We start from the raw sequence: 15872 nt of genomic DNA on the forward strand, positions 1-15872 counted from the left end.
GGAAATAATCAAGAGTTGTTTAATTATGGGGTAGTCCTCTGAGAGGCAGGAGGATTAATTTCTTTCAAAGGAAAAACATACCTACTTTCGTGCTTTAAGTAAAGACTGGATGTACATGTCACCTGACTCTTTGATGAGGTCGCTCTAGACCTAGAGCTGTATTTGTAGGTTTGATTGATTTTCTGTGATATCCAGTTCGGCATTAGAATGTCAGACGTTTACTCTTCCCTTGACAGACACCCTGACCTTGAACTAAAAATGGTACTTTTCTTTACAGTTTTCTTGAAACCCCAACTCTTCTCCAGGGGCTTAGGATCAAATAATCGACCTTCCATTCTGTTGTTTTTTTTTTTTTTTTTTTTTTTTTGAGTATTCCATAAGGCCATTGTCATTTCCCCAAAGACTGAGTAGACCTCGTTTTTCTAGTCTCAGGATGTAGCCCCTAGCCCATCATGCCATCAGATGCTTTATCTAAGTGGATCTTAGAGACAAGGAACATTGATTATTTTCATTCGTAAAGAGCCAGTCTGCCTCCTTCCGTTATCTATATTCCTTTCTCCACCCCCTCACCCACCCTGTGTTCAACCTGCATCAAAATGCTGCCAACACATTTGCACCCAGTGGTAATGTGGGCTTCTGAGGCACGGTAGGATTCAAAATGCACGATGCCACGGCTGAATCAATAATTTCCATTCTCCACTATGAATGAAAATTTAATGTGCAAACCTGGGGATTTCAGCCCTTTCATTAAAGTAGTTTATTTGCCATACTAAAAATTAAGTTTGAGTGATAGGTTCCTTTATTAACTTTTCTTCCCTTTTCTAAGGGGACACAATGTTTAAGGTGAAAATCATATTAAAAGGAAGAAAAAAGCAAACCCCTTTTGTGTGCTGTTTAATAGTCTCATCATTTATTAATTCGTTTAAATTGCTTTTTTGTCTTTCAGGCCACTGTTTACCTCTGCTTCAGTTTGCTTTGATAAGTGATGTGAGATTTATCTCTTTGCTCTGACTCCCATGAAGGAATAGATAACTTGCCTATATGGAAAAAAACAAGTATCTTATTTGGAAATGTGCATTGCAGAGGTCTCAGGACCATTTAGTGCATGTTTGTGAACTTTTGTCAAATTTCTCTTCTCCCTCCTTTTCAGATTTCTGGAGTGCTTTGTGCAAACCACTCTAAGTGTAATGCACAAAATAAGTTCAGGCAAACCAATAGTTATTTCCAAAGCTGTGAAGGTTAATGATTAACAGGTGGATTCAGGGAAGGTTCTGGAAAGCTCTGAGGGAGTGGTGGAGACTGTAGTGAGCAGTAAAGAGGATAGCTATCCTGTTGCTGCTGCTAACTGTTTAAACCCAGGTTGTTGCCAGGTCTACCGGTTGTTCAATATATATCAAAATCTAGATTTTTTTAGTGCCAATTTCCCAATTTTTAAAAGCTAGAAAATAACTCGAAGAATTTTAAGAATTATGTGGGTGGGCCAAACAGAAAGTAATCGTTGACCTTTTGACAGGTAGTTTACAAAAACACCCCCAACTCACCCCCACCCAAATTAAAAAAAAGAATTCAAATTTAAATATGAAAACATTATTCTGCCAATTGGTAGTGAATGGCTCATTACAGGGCCACTACAGGCTGAGCATCCCAAATTGGAAAATCTGAAACCCAAAATGCTCCAAAATTTGAAACTTTTTGAGCACCTACATGACACCCAAAGGAAACGCTCATTAGTGCATTTCGGATTTCAAGTTTTTAGATTAAGGATGTTGAATCAGTATCCTGCAAATATTCCAAAATCTTAAAATCTGTGGTCCCATTTCTGATAAAGTTTGCTAACCTGTACTAGGAGGTACCCACAAATGATGGTTCCCTGTCAACAAATATCCATCTCCCTTTTATCAGGGGCAGTGTTATGTGACTGTGTGTGAATACTGACAGCATTCAGAGGGCAATCCAGACCTCTGCTCTCCAGGCACATGCAATCTAGGCATCGGCACAGCACCGAAGCACACGAAGAGCATGATGAGTAATTAAGCTCCCAATGCATAGTGTGGATGGTGACTCTAGGGGAAATGTTCATCGAGTTATAACATCGTTAGTGAAAGGAAGTTCCCACCACACATCTTGGAGATCAGGCTCAGAGACATGAAGTGACTTGTCCAAAGCCATACAACAAGCCAGCAGTGGAGCTCAAGTTAGCTTCAAAACAGCCTCTGAAGGATTCTGCCAGGAGTTGCTTAATGTGTTAGCATGAGCTTGAAACAATAATAATAAATAATAATAGTAATGCTAACTTGTAGTGAGTATTCACTCTGTGTCCAATACTGTTATAACCCTTTTACATGTTTGATATCATTTCATCTTTGAAATATCCCTGGAGCTAGGTTAGGTGCTTTACACACATCAACTCTTAATTCTTAAAATAGCCCTGTCAGGAGGCACCATTACCTCCTTTATGCAAGTGAGAAAACTGAGGCCCAAGGAGGTTTAGAGACATACCCAGGATCATGCAATTGATAAGCGAGACATGGAGTAAGAAAAAATGTTTTAAAAATAACTCTCTGGCAGTAGGTTGTAAGTGTTGGAATGTCACACTGCCTGCTTGCTCAGCAACACGTGCATTTTCTGTGAGGGTGTGTGGGTGTGTATTTGGCTCTGTGCACATATGGGTTATATTCTCTGACATGGGAAGGAGATTTAAAAAGCAAACAAATGAATTGTGTGGCTCCTTCAGGTTCTTTAGTAAACAGACATGGCTCAGGGCTTCTGCCATCAACCTAGGGACAGAGCTGACTTCATTTCTTCTTGGTTCCCTGCTCTCCAAGCTCTGTGCTAGGTCCTTGGATTCAGGTGAACTCTAAATGGCAGTGCCCTAGAGAGTCTTCCATCCACGTGTGTCAGAGCCATGGAGTATGGACCATGGGCTTACATTCACTAGCCTGCCAGAGCAATGTCGAACTCCAGTTGGGAAACTGGGACATTGTTCAGTGTTTTAACCCTGAGCCCAGTGAAGATGACTTGCCCCATTTAGGGGTTTGGGATACTAATTGTTTAGCTTTGTTTTTTCCAGTTGTCTCTAATAGGGATCATTTTAGACTCTGGAAATGGCTGTGGATTCTGAAAAATTATTCCTGGTACTCCTTGACGACATACCTGATGCCTTTCCCAAGTCTGACCCTCTCTTGGGCTCCAAAAGAACAGCTTCTGAATTTATGTTGTAATTTTAGCCTTTTAATAAGAATCACTTAAGAGAAGTTGCATTTGGTCCAACTCTGTCACATTCATTAGGAACAAAGAAAATTGATACCTTCAAAAGAGAAAATATGTTTACCAAAGTTTTGGATTGATGTTCAAGTTACATTGAGAACCCTCAGTAAAAAGTGATGCAAAATGGAATGTGAGGGGTTTGGGTTTTGACCTAAATGTGAGTAGGATTAGACAAGTGTTCACTGCTGGCTCTGCCTCCAGAAGCTCATGTCTCATGGGGGACAGAGACATGCAAAGGACCAACTCTACAGCAGTGGGACAGGGCAGTCATGGGACTGCAGAGGTTTCTATTTGATATTGAGATTGGGGAGACAGGGAGCTGTGCAAGATTTGAGTGAGTGAAAGATCTGGTCAAAGTAAAGTTCCAAGAAAGTCTATCTGTCAGTGATGCACCACAGAATGTTTGGCAGATGGAACCAGGGCTTTCAGGCTGCTGAGGTAGGTTTTTGTCAGCCTTAGACATCGGTTTTCATCATCTCTATTAGGAGCCTTATCCACTCATTTTTATAGTAAAATATGCTTATTTGTAAATAATTGGGGATATACAGAATCATACCATGAAGGCAATATCAGCCAATCCTAAACCAATAGTGTTAACATTTTCATATATTTCCATCCTTTTTTTTTTTTTAATTGAGAAAGAGTCTCACTCAGGAGTGCAGTGGTGTGATCCCAGCTCACTATAACCTCCACCTCCTGGGTTCAAGCAATTCTTGTGCTTCAGCCTCCTGAGTAGCTGGGTTACAGGCACCTGCCACCACACCAGGCTAACTTTTTGTATTTTTAGTAGAGACAGGGTTTCACCATGTTGGTCAGGCTGGTCTCAAACTCCTGACCTTAAGTGATCCACCCACCTTGGCCTCCCAAAGTGCAGGGATTACAGGTGTGAGCCACTGTGCCCCGCCAATTTCCATCCTTTTTTCATTGTATTATATGTGCACAAATGACTTAGTGACTTACCTTTTTCTAATAATTACATGAAGCTATTACTCAAATGATTGCCGTATGACTTTAAATAAAATATTTTCAGAGCACACGTCTTGTGAGTGATTGCAGGACTGGATCTGGGATGAAGGGGCAAAAGAGCTGCTCCTGCCACTCTGAGCAAATCTGAGTTAGCACTCAGGCAGGCAGCAGGTGAGAGAATAAGAAAGACACTTAGGCAGGAGGCAGCAGCCCAATTCTGGAGGGAGCAGGATTAGGAAAGGGGAAGGTGTGTGAGGGAAGGCTTTTCAGAGGGAAACACCTTCCTTCTCCAGGAAGGAGAGTGAGCTCCTTTATTTCTGCCTCTTCCCGTTGTGATGCTGCTTAACCACTTCTCCATTTTCGCTTTCTTCTTCTAATAGCTCTAATGGTGCCTCCAGGGGATCTCTCCACACTTGAGCTTTGCAGGTTCCAGTTTGTCCCTCCCACTTCTTTCTCTTGCCAGGGGTCATCAGGGAGCTGCACCTCCCCCACTCCTCCCTGCATCCACCTGCCTTGCTAAGGGCCTCCATTCCGCTGAGGCATCTTTTCTTTGCACTCAGCATAAGCAATTATTTCTCCTATCACTGCTCTTAATGCTTCCCGGAGAGTTAGCAGATCATTTTTTGCTGACGGATATCACCCCACCCAGAAATGATAGACTGCCTCCCTCAGTCTTGTTAATAATAAAAAGGCATTTTCTCTCCACCTCCATTACCGCTATAGTCAGAGCCTGGGCAAGAACACTTCTCTGCCAAGGTCAGCAGGGGCGGCTGGATCACTGAATCCCCAGGGAACCAAGAGAGAGCACATGGCAGTGCCAGCAGAAACCAGAGACACATTTACCCAATTTGTACTAGCTGCCCTCTCTTTCTTGTGGGAGATTTTATTTGGCTGCTCTGCTTCCCAGTGCTCTGTTCACTTCCTCTGAGTGAATCATTTCAAATACAGGGATAGGAGTTGGAGAGATGGAAATACAGTTCCCTTCTTGTCTCTGCTCAGTGAAGTTGATATGATCCCAGTATCATGAAGGTCATTCATAGTGTCCTGTGTCCACATCGAAAAAGCGAATTAGACAGGTAAGGGTTGGGAAGACACAGGTTTTCAGAAGTACATGGAATGGGGTCTGGGGGCTTTTGCTGTCTGCAAATGTAAAAGAAGCCAACAGTGTGATGTGAGCTGCTTAAAAAAAAAAAAATCAGCGTAGCCTTGGCTGTGTTGTGAAAGTTATGGACTCCATATCACTAAAAATAGTGGTCCTTTCTTGTCCACTCTGGTCAGCCCATCCTAGTGTCTTATGTCTCATTCTCAGCTTCACATTTTAGCAGGTTGTCTAAAGGTGAATCACAAAGATGGCAAAGAAGGCTCTGCACCCACAGATTCACCTCACGATGGTTGCTTTTCTATAGGAAAGAAAATTCTTCAGTAACCATGAGGCATTAGTTAGATCCTGTATTTCAAGAATCTGGGAAGAGAACCTGTGTAGCCATCAGAGCAGAATATTTGTCTTGGGAGGTAGTAAGGCTCCGATCATCAGAAGTCATAAGGGGTGATGTAGAAGGGATTTCATCCCCTCAGTGGAGTCTGACTAAATGATTCTAAAGGTCCCTTCTAGCTCTAAGATGCTATAATTTTGTGTTATTTCTGGATGTAGAGCTGCCCTGTCCAGCATAGTAGCCACTAGCACATATGGCTGATTATATTTGAATTTAAATGATTAAAATTTAATAAAATTCGAAGTTCACTTTCTTAGTCACACTAGGCATGTTTTAAGTGCTCAGTAGCCACTTGTAGCTAATGGCTACCTATATTAGACAGCACAGATATAGAATGATTTCCTGATCAGAAAATTCTGTGGGACAGTGCTGGCCTAAAACATCAGTGGCCCTGAGGATTAAAGAATCACTTTTCCGTGGTGCTCATGCAGCCTCTGGGCAGGATGGCTGGTCCATCAGTGATAATAGAGCTGATCATAGAGCACCACACTCCTCTTCCTTCTCCCTTTTTGTCTGTTCGAAAGAGCTCTCAGTTCAGGTGGAGAGTCAGTTTCCAACTCTGTCAAAAACTGCTAAGGATTACTTGGGCAACCTACTTTACTTCTCTGGGCTAGTTTCCTCATCTGTAAAATGATTCCTTCCAGCCCCAACAGTGTAACTAATGAACTATAGTGTGATCTTTCTGGCTTGGTAAATTTTCAGGGAAAGTAACAGTTTGTGCCAAGCACAGGGCTTTTATTTTGCTGTCCGGGTTAGTGTGGGATAGTGGAAACATCCCAGAACATGGAATTATATCCCAGTTTGTCTCTTAGTTCAGCTGTGTGAACTTGGATAAGTACTTGATCTCACTGAGCCAGAGTTTGTCATCTGGAAAATGGAACTAATAATATCTCACTTGTAGGTAATCGTAGCTTACAGTGGATGCTCAAGAAATCCTCCCCAAGATGAAGATGATGGTGAATGGTGCTACCCCTAAGGTGAACATTACATGAGGAGAGGGGAAGACTTTTTTTCCATCTACATTTTCAGAGATGAGTAAGGGAGTAAAGAGTGAGTCTGAATTTTACTAAGACTCGGGCAACATATTTAAAAAGCTTTGCACAGGGGAAAGTATTATGAAGCTTCCAGGTGGCCACAGTCATTGTATCAGTCTTGTAAAGCTGGAGCCAGGAGTTGCAGTCTAGTGAAGGGATTGAATCTGGGGCCCTGAGTCCAAAATCAGATAGTCCACTAACCAGGCCATAGCACATCTTTCCCTTCTGGAGGCCACTAGACAGACAGAGAGAACTTAGTGCATACTAAGTATGCCTCTTTAATAATTTGATCTATATTTTTAAAGAAGTTGCAAGACACATCATATCACATCTTTTTATTCTTTAAAAGAAATACTTGGCTGGGCACGGTGGCTCACACCTGTAATCCCAGCACTTTGGGAGGCTGAAGTGTGTGGATCACCTGAGGTCGGGAGTTCAAGACCAGCCTGACCAACATGGAGAAACCCCATCTCTACTAAAAATACAAAAAAAAAAAAAAAAAAAAAATTAGCCGGGCATGGTGGCATATGCCTATAATGCCAGCTACTCTGGAGGCTGAGGCAGGAGAATCGCTTGAATCCAGGAGGCAGAGGTTGTGGTGAGCCAAAATTGTACCATTGCACTCCAGCCTGGCCAACAAAAGTGAAACTCCATTTCAAAAAAAAAAAAAAAAGAGATACTTATCTGGCCTACTGTGTGCCAGAGACCCTTATGATATTCTTGCATTCTCTTTAACTGCATCATTCTCTCTGGCTAGAAAATAAACTAAAATCCACGGCGTAAAGTATATGATACATTTCATTTCAATTGAGAGAGCATTTTGTTGAGCTCTTGCCCCAGTAAAGCTTTGAGACTAGATGCCGCAGGGGTCTGTGGAGATCACGAGAATGCTCAGACTCATAGCAGCTAAGGTATTATCACAGATGCCTATAATGGAAGGTGGGATAACTGTAACTACTGCCACTGAAACGTGTATCTTCAGTGGAGTCAAAGGAGGGGAGAGTCATTTGTGCCTGGGCCTCGTGGAGGAGGTGGCATTCAGTATGGACCTAGAAAGATGGGCAGGAGTTAATTTTGCCACGATGGTGAACAAACAGCAAAACAAAGATATGGAAGTAGAAATTTTCTGGACATATTCAGAAAACTGTGACCATAGTTTTTTTTTTGTTTGTTTTTTGTTTTTGAGACAAAGTCTTGCTCTGTTGCCAAGGTGGAGTGCAGCGGTACAGTCTTGGCTCACTACAACCCCCACCGCCCATGTTCAAGCAATTCCCCTGCCTCAACCACCCGAGTAGCTGGGTCCACAGGTGCGCACCACCACGCCTGGCTAATTTGTGTGTATGTGTGTGTGTGTGTGTGTGTTTTAGTAGAGACGGGGTTTCACCATGTTGGCCAGGATGGTCTTGATCTCCTGACCTCGTGATCTGTCCACCTCGGCCTCCCAAAGTGGCGGGATTACAGGCATGAGCCACTGCACCCTGCCAACTGTGACCATGTTTTTGTTTGAACTGGAGCATAGGGTGCATGAAGGGGTTAGCAGGAAATGAGAGGTTGGGCAGATTCCTCTCATTCAAGAGGGACTTGAATGCCCAGGTAAGGAGTTTAAACTTCCATCACAAAATGGCACAATCAGAACTCATTAGAACTGTTACCATCAAGTTTTACCTCTGATAGAAGAATGGCACATATCAGGTGGCAGGTAGAGGACGTATAAAGAGTGGTCCTACATAAGCAGATGCCTGTCCTGCCTGTGGACAGGTCTACAGCCACAGGCACAGAGGTAAACTGATCCTCACAATCAAAGCTCCTTCTTACAGGAAGCAGTTGACTTCTTTCTTCTGTCTCTGCTCCTGGAAGTGGGATTGTAGGTCCTTGAGAGAGTTTGTTCCTAGAAGGCCCTGGCAGCATCAGAATCTGTTCTCTGACTCCATTCTTCTCATCTCCCCAGGGACTTGTCTGCTCTGGGGAGTTTGTATGCACTCAGAGAAAAGGGTGTTACAACAGATTGGGGAAAATTTGCAGCCTGATCTGGTTTGTGTATGTGTGTGTCCTCTGCTAGACTAATAGTCCTACACATCAGGGACTATTGTATTCATCTCTACACCCTTGGTGTCTAGCATAAGGCCTGATTATATAGCAAGTGTATCAAAGCCATTGTTTATTGAGCACTTACTGTGTGCCAGGCATTGTGCCGAGGAATCTTAAATGCATTTTCTTGTTTAACCTTCAAACAGCTCTATTACGGAGCTTCTAAACTGTGTATTCAAGTGATGCAGCTCAGAAAGGTTAAGTGACTCACTGTATAGTCACACAGCTAATAAGGATCAGGTTTCAAATCTGTATGTCTCCAACCCCAAAGCACTTGCTCTTTTTTTTTTTTTTTTTTTNTGGAGTGCAGTGGTGCAGTATCAGCTCACTGCAACCCCTGCCTCCCAGGTTCAAATAATTCTCTTGCCTCAGCCTCCTGAGTAGCTGGGATTACAGGTACCCACCACCATGCCTAGCTATTTTTGTATTTTTAGTAGAGACAGGGTTTCACCATCTTGGCCAGGCTGGTCTTGAACTCCTGACCTTGTGATCCACCTGCCTCGGCCCCCCAAAGTGCTGGGATTCCAGGCATGAGCCACCATGCCTGGCTAGCACTTGCTCTTAATTGCTATCTCCTTTTCATTCTAGAGCAAGCACTCACTTTCAGTTAAAGTAACATTAAAAAAAACTTTGGAGTGACTTGTCTCAAAATATAGTTACCCAGCACCTATCAATGAGACCCATAGGATAAGGGGTGGTAAGGACATAAAAGATGGCCCTGGGGTGTGAAGCTAGAATAATAATAGGAGAAGAAGGGAAGCTACGGGGGAAACAGATGTGAACTTCCTTCTACTGAAGGAAGAACTTTTCAACAATTCATGAGACCGGTGGCCTGTAATCCCAGCACTTCGAGGGCCGAGGTGGGCAGATCACCTGAGGTCAGGAGTTCAACACCAGTCTGGCCAACATGGTGAAATCCCTTCTCTACTAAAAATACAAAATTAGTGGGACTTGGTGGCACATGCCTGTAATCCCAGCTACTCAGGAGGCTGAGGCATGAGAATTTCTTGAACCCAGGAGACAAAGAAGGTTGCAGTGAGCCAAGGTGGTGCCACTGCACTCCAGCCTGGGTGACAGAGAGAGACTCTATCTCAAAGAAACAAAAAACAAACAAAAAAAAACAATTAATGATGGCCAGCAGCAGTGTAGAATGCCTCATGAGGTGGTGAGTTTCCTGTCCTTGGAAATGTGTAAGTTGAATGGTCAGCTGGTTTGGATCCTGCCCTGAACTTTTGGGGCCACTTCCAGCACCAAATTTCTGTGAAGCAGATTTCAGTAATATAACTTTCTGCAGAGTTCACCATTGACACTGTATGTCACCTTTGTGTGACACTAAGTCTTCATTTACTATGACACTGTGTGTCACCTATATGTGACACTACTATGTCTCCACTATGAACCACAGTTATAGAAATTTGCTGTTTTGTGAATAGAATGCCTAGCTCATGAAAAAAATCCAATCCATGATAGAGGACATGTCATTACTATAATTCAGAGGGGCCCAACAAATGGCATTGCTGTTTTCCACATCCAGGTTCTAAACTAATTGAGAAGTAAGACAAAAGAGAAAAGTTTATGGAATCCTAAGGTCATCTTTATTGCCATTTAAGGCCTGGATCAGTTGCATGGACACAGTGGGCTTCATAACACTGAACCTTACACTTTGACAGACTGACACACCTTGTCACAGGTGTTCTAGACCCCACAGTCCTCCCTGTATGAGAGCAGAGCCTGCCTCCATAAGACTGAGAGCCTGGAACAGAATGTGTCCTTCCAACTGGTGTCTGGCTCCCAGAAGGAAAGAAGCAGGCAGCATCTAAACCTCACATGCCCGTTTCTTTTATTGAAGCCTCTATTTGGAGGAGTCACTCTATCTCCCGTGCAGAAGCGTGGGTGAAGGGATAGCAATAGGCCTGTCTGTTACTGCAGGGGGTCTCTCCACATTGAAGGAAACACTGGGAGTGGCAAATGAGTATGTCCCTGTTAGAAGCAGCCCTCTGTATTGCATGCTTCATTTGTTTGTTTACTTCCCTCTCCAGACTATGGGATTCTTAAAGCAGAGACATTCCCAGCACCCATCCCAGGGCCTGGCACACAATAGGAGTTTAGGAAGTGGAGGAATGAATGGACTCCCATCTTCTAATGCCAGTGTTTTTCTAAAGAAGTGACTTTCTGGGGCTGAAAAGGATGCCTTTTCCCTCTCATTTATCCTCCTCATGGCACCCAACATGACTTTATCGTGTTTTCCATGTCCTCTCCCTTTTCTTTATTATGGAGGACAGACAAGGAGTGAGGTATTGCTGGATGATTCAGGGAACATTTTTCCCAAGGTCATGCTGTTCTTCCCACCCTGCCTAGGCCAAGCCCTGGCTGTGTACAGGTAAAGGGAGTTGTGGGTGCTGCTTGGGAAGAGGCAGCCGCCACCCTGGTCCTGATGCCCCATCTGTGATGAATGACAATGCTTGCCTTACCCCCCTTGGTGAGACTTGCTGACAGCAGCATTGGGAAGTCACTTTGTAGAAAGTACTTTGTAGGCATAAAGCAGTGGAATCTGTGGGAATGTATCAGAGGAAATTCATGTCAGTAAAGTGGTAAAAGATGGTCCAGACTCCACCAGGGAAGCAGAGGAGGGCATTGCCTCTACAGGCATTTCCTGATAGTGTGCCACATGTTTTCTTTTTTGATGAAATTGGAAGGTATGTCCCAGTGGGAGCTAGATTCCCAGGCTGGCCCACAAAAGCCTGTAGGACTTGTCACATAATAATATAAGTATCTACTAAGTTCTAGATATGTGCTAGACATATTAAATATATTATCCCAGTTCTTACAATAACCCTTCAAAGGAGAATTGACCCCCTTTTTACCAGCAAAGATGTTGAGACTTATCAAGATCAAATTACTTGCCCAAAGTCATGCAGCTAGTGAGTACTGGAGCTGACCCACAGTCAGGGGTGATAAGCATGATGCTATAGCATCCTTCTGGTGGAGGATGGGAAGACTGCGAACACCAGGGATGGAGAGAGGTGAGGAGCTTGGAGCGACTGCAAATTTTCCATGGAGTTCATCCGTAAAGTTAGCTGCTCATGTCACCCGGCTTTGAGCTACCCCTACCCAGAGAGAGGGTGGCTTCTTCACTCCCAGCTCTTTCTGAGTTCCAGAGGGAGGTCAGTGCTGGCCTAGAGATGCCAGTCTTGTCTTCAGAGATTCTGGATGAAAGAAGCAAACAGGATCCTGAGTGCTGAGGCAAGGAGGTTCTCCAGGGTGCTGGCTTCAGTGTCAGAAGCCCTGTGACCCCAGGCCACTGGCTCAGGGGGATTAATACGCCAGCAATGCTGACGCTCTGCAGGGGCTGAAAATTGGCAATTTTTTGGAAATTTTTCACCCTAACAAAGGGCCTGACAACTGTGGTCATTCGATTAGAATTTAATACATGTATATGGAAAGTTTGGATAGTAGAATGAGCATTTGGATATTGAATGTGGGAAGATCATTTTTGTCTATCTTAACCCCACAGGTTTCATGGACAGGGGACTAAGGGAACAATAGACTTAAGGTTCCATATAGATGAGAAATACTAAACAGGAATTAGGCTTGGTAGAGAATGATTGATGGGCTGTTCACCTTTGGGATTTGTTGCTGCCTTTGGGGATTTAGGGTCTGTCTCTGGAGATATGTTGCATTAATTCTCCCTGACTGAGATTCTATCTGTGTTGGAATTAAGTTTTAGGGAAATGGTTTTTATTGTGTCACTGACGTTGAAGTTCCAGCTCCTCTTCCCTGGCAGAGTTCACCCTGTTCCCTCTGTATCCCCAGCTCTGGCTGTGCAGAACTAACGGGGGCTAAGGTCATGACGAACCCTTGTACATTTATTGGGTGCCAGGTACTGTGCGAAGCCCTTGATCTTCATCACCTCATTTGTCCTCACAACAGAGGAAAGCTATTATCAGGCCATCATTCCCTGATTCCACCACCACCTTTCTCACCATCAGTCGCAGCTCAGCTCCGTCTTCTTCCTGGCCCTTTTAACCTTTAATTAATCTCTCCCTCCTCTGTGTTTCAGTCACACTCATATGTGTCCCTGGCATAACACACATCTTGTGGCACTGTGATAATTGGTCTATATGTTTACTCATACATTCTTCTGTTCAACACATTTTATTGACTGCCTCCTGTGTGTTGACTGTTGACCTCTTTGGACTTGGAGTTCCTTTACAGCAATAGACTAAGCCTTGTTTTGCTGTGTCCCCAGCACATACCACTGTCCCTAGTTCACAGTAGATCCTCAGGAAATATTTGCTAAGAGAAGGCTTTTATGTGATGTCTAGTCCTAGAACAACCTTTCACTCCTTCCAACCCCAGGCATTGGAAAGTCGGAAATTTGTTCCCTAGCTCTTGACTTGGTGGAGAAACATAGCTGGGATTCTGGGTGCCTGATTCTCACTGATCTACCTTACTAGAGCTACAGTAGTAACTCCAAAGAGTCAGTAATGCCTACATCATTTCTCATGAGCTGTGGGTGTTTATTCATTTTTTCAGTAGGTGTCGAATACTCTATAGGTTATCAGGCTCTGTGCCAGGAGCTAGAGCCACAGAGTTGAATAAGACACACATGCACAAGACCAACTACCTAAAGAGATCATCAGCCTAGATGGAGAGATGGTGAGTTAAGGTTGAAAAGGGTTAAATTCCATGTTCACTGAGAGCACTGCTGGGAGATTTTTAGGAGAAGGCAAGATTAGAGAAAGCTGCCTAGAGAAGATGTCATTTGATCTGAGCCCTGAAGAGAAGTAGGATTTGGACTTGAGGAAGTAGGTAGAAAAAAATGTCTGCATGAGCAAAGGCATAATGGTGGGAGGTTGTGTTTTGGGGGAACACAAATGTCATTCAGATAATTAATTTGTCAGTAATTGGCAGGGTGAAACAAGGGTGATCCTCATTGCCATGGGCATATCACTGTGGTGTTTTTCTTTCTTTCTCCTATCACTTCTTCCTCCTACTCAAATATGGTTCTGCCATTGACAGACTTTGTCCCTTAAAGAGCAGGGGTGGGAGAACCTTCTGTGGAGTGAAGCTCTGTCACATCGGGTTCTTAGTCCTTCAGCCAACACCCCAATTGCACACACTGGGGCTCGCTATGTAAAGGCCCCTCTACCTCTCAGCCATGTGCTGGGAAGGAGCCTATAGAGGGCTCAGCCCACCCATGAGTTTCTAGAAGATGAAGATACGGAAGGCAGCTGCCTCCTCCATCAGCAGGAGGAGGCCAGCGAGACAGATCAGTCACTCATATCATTTTATCTGTTGAGTCAACATCTATTTTTAGGTGTGGAACCCATAAAGGGACCTGGCATCTGTGTCATAGAAACGGGGAGAGTGCCATGGATGAGGAGTCTGCTCATCCTTCATCTTCTTTAATAGATCCATACTCTCCCCTCCCTGAAGGTCACAGAAGTGAGGCCCACTTTACTGGAGGTTTATTAGGTCTTAATGTCAAAGCTCCTGTTTAATGTGTTCAATTCCTTTTGCACACATGCTTTTGAGCTTGCATACGTGCACTCGTGCGCTCACACACACACTCCTACGGTCTTAATAGGTCTTGTGAATCAGTTATATGGATTAAATAAAACTTCCAACTGAAAAATGCTAAGGCATATAGGTCTCTTCCTGTCCAACGTTGTCAGATGTGCTCTGAAATGACTGTTTTCATCATCTATTCTGAGCCATAACCACCCCAGAAATAGCTTTAGCAGGAAAGCGCTTTTGTTAGACTAGCTGTAAATTATATTTCAAATGTCTGATGTTGTTTTCTTAAAAAATAAATAAATAAGTAAATGAAAGTCTAAAATTAATGACTGCTGGGGCTTGCTTTGCTTATGTGTACTGCTACAGATTTGGCTTCTTGCAGATGGAATTTCAGATCTGTTTACACTTCTGTGTTAGCTTTTTGGGGAAAAAAAAGCAGTTGAGAGATCTGGGAGGACAAATTTACAAAGTCGAACTTATTATAACCGTTGGTGAGGCTTTCTTCTCTCTCTCTACTGCCCTTTCCCTCCCTCCTTTCCATCATGCCCCCATTTTGTTTGTTGTGGTTTTTATCTGCCCTGCTTCAAAGTTAGAGGCAACTGGTCCTTGCAGATGTGACGACAAGGTCACATATCCAGTTTCGCAAGCAGATGTTCATTCAGCCCTGTTTCACCAGCACTTTGTCATTCAGTGAGAGCAAACCTCATGGGAACAGACTGAAGCAACACAAAGGATGGAACATAAAAAATCTTGCAGAGAACCTGATTGCTTTTATGTATTCAAGAAGTAGGGGATGGGGGTAGGGAGGGTGGCAAGGAGAGAAATGTGCAGAGCAGAATTTCATGAGGTTATTTGGGGGAGGGGGGTTATTCAAAGATTATTATATGTTGGATACAGTAAATCATCTATACACCCACATCCAGGAGGTGAATCTTCAGAACTCCATGTGTGGGTAGCTCTGCATTTAACAGCTGCCATACTGTAGCTATTTTGTTCTGCACTTAGAGACCCTTATTTGTTTTAAGTTATTATCAACTCTTCTCTTGTTCCTCTATTGTTGTTCTCCTGGTTCTCATTACTATTGTAAGAGTAGCTAAAAGTCTGAACTTCTGAGTGATTTAAACTGACACCATGAGTTGTAATGGTAGACAAGGGGCTGTCATCTTGGTTGTGGACTCGGCATCTACTCTGAGGGTGATTGCCTATAATGGATTTAGCTCCTCTTGCCTTTTCCTAGGTCTCATATGCCCGTCCAAGCTCTGCCTCAATCAGGGATGCTAACCTCTATGTTAGCGGCCTTCCCAAAACCATGACCCAGAAGGAACTGGAGCAACTTTTCTCGCAATACGGCCGTATCATCACCTCACGAATCCTGGTTGATCAAGTCACAGGTTAAGTGTTTCTTTGTAATTTCTTTCCTTGTATGTCAATGTCACCAGCCCTGTTACTCATAAGAGCAGAAGGCTGATGGCTACTTAAGGCAGAGGATATGGATCATAAATAG

General features: G+C 43.6%; 1 protein-coding gene across 7 annotated transcripts in view; it reads left to right on the forward strand.

Moving 5' to 3' along the window:
* Positions 1–15872, forward strand: part of ELAVL4 (ELAV like RNA binding protein 4) — a 156231-nt gene that overhangs the window by 130673 nt on the left and 9686 nt on the right. For all 7 annotated transcript variants that reach the window (XM_037745797.1, XM_037745798.1, XM_037745796.1 and 4 more), the window contains exon 4: positions 15606–15759. In XM_037745797.1, coding sequence (XP_037601725.1) covers positions 15606–15759 — 154 coding nt within the window. The remainder of the gene's footprint in view (positions 1–15605; positions 15760–15872) is intronic.

This window comes from Cebus imitator, unplaced genomic scaffold (genome assembly GCF_001604975.1).
Source record: "Cebus imitator isolate Cc_AM_T3 unplaced genomic scaffold, Cebus_imitator-1.0 Scaffold214, whole genome shotgun sequence".
NCBI classification, from domain to species: domain Eukaryota; kingdom Metazoa; phylum Chordata; class Mammalia; order Primates; family Cebidae; genus Cebus; species Cebus imitator.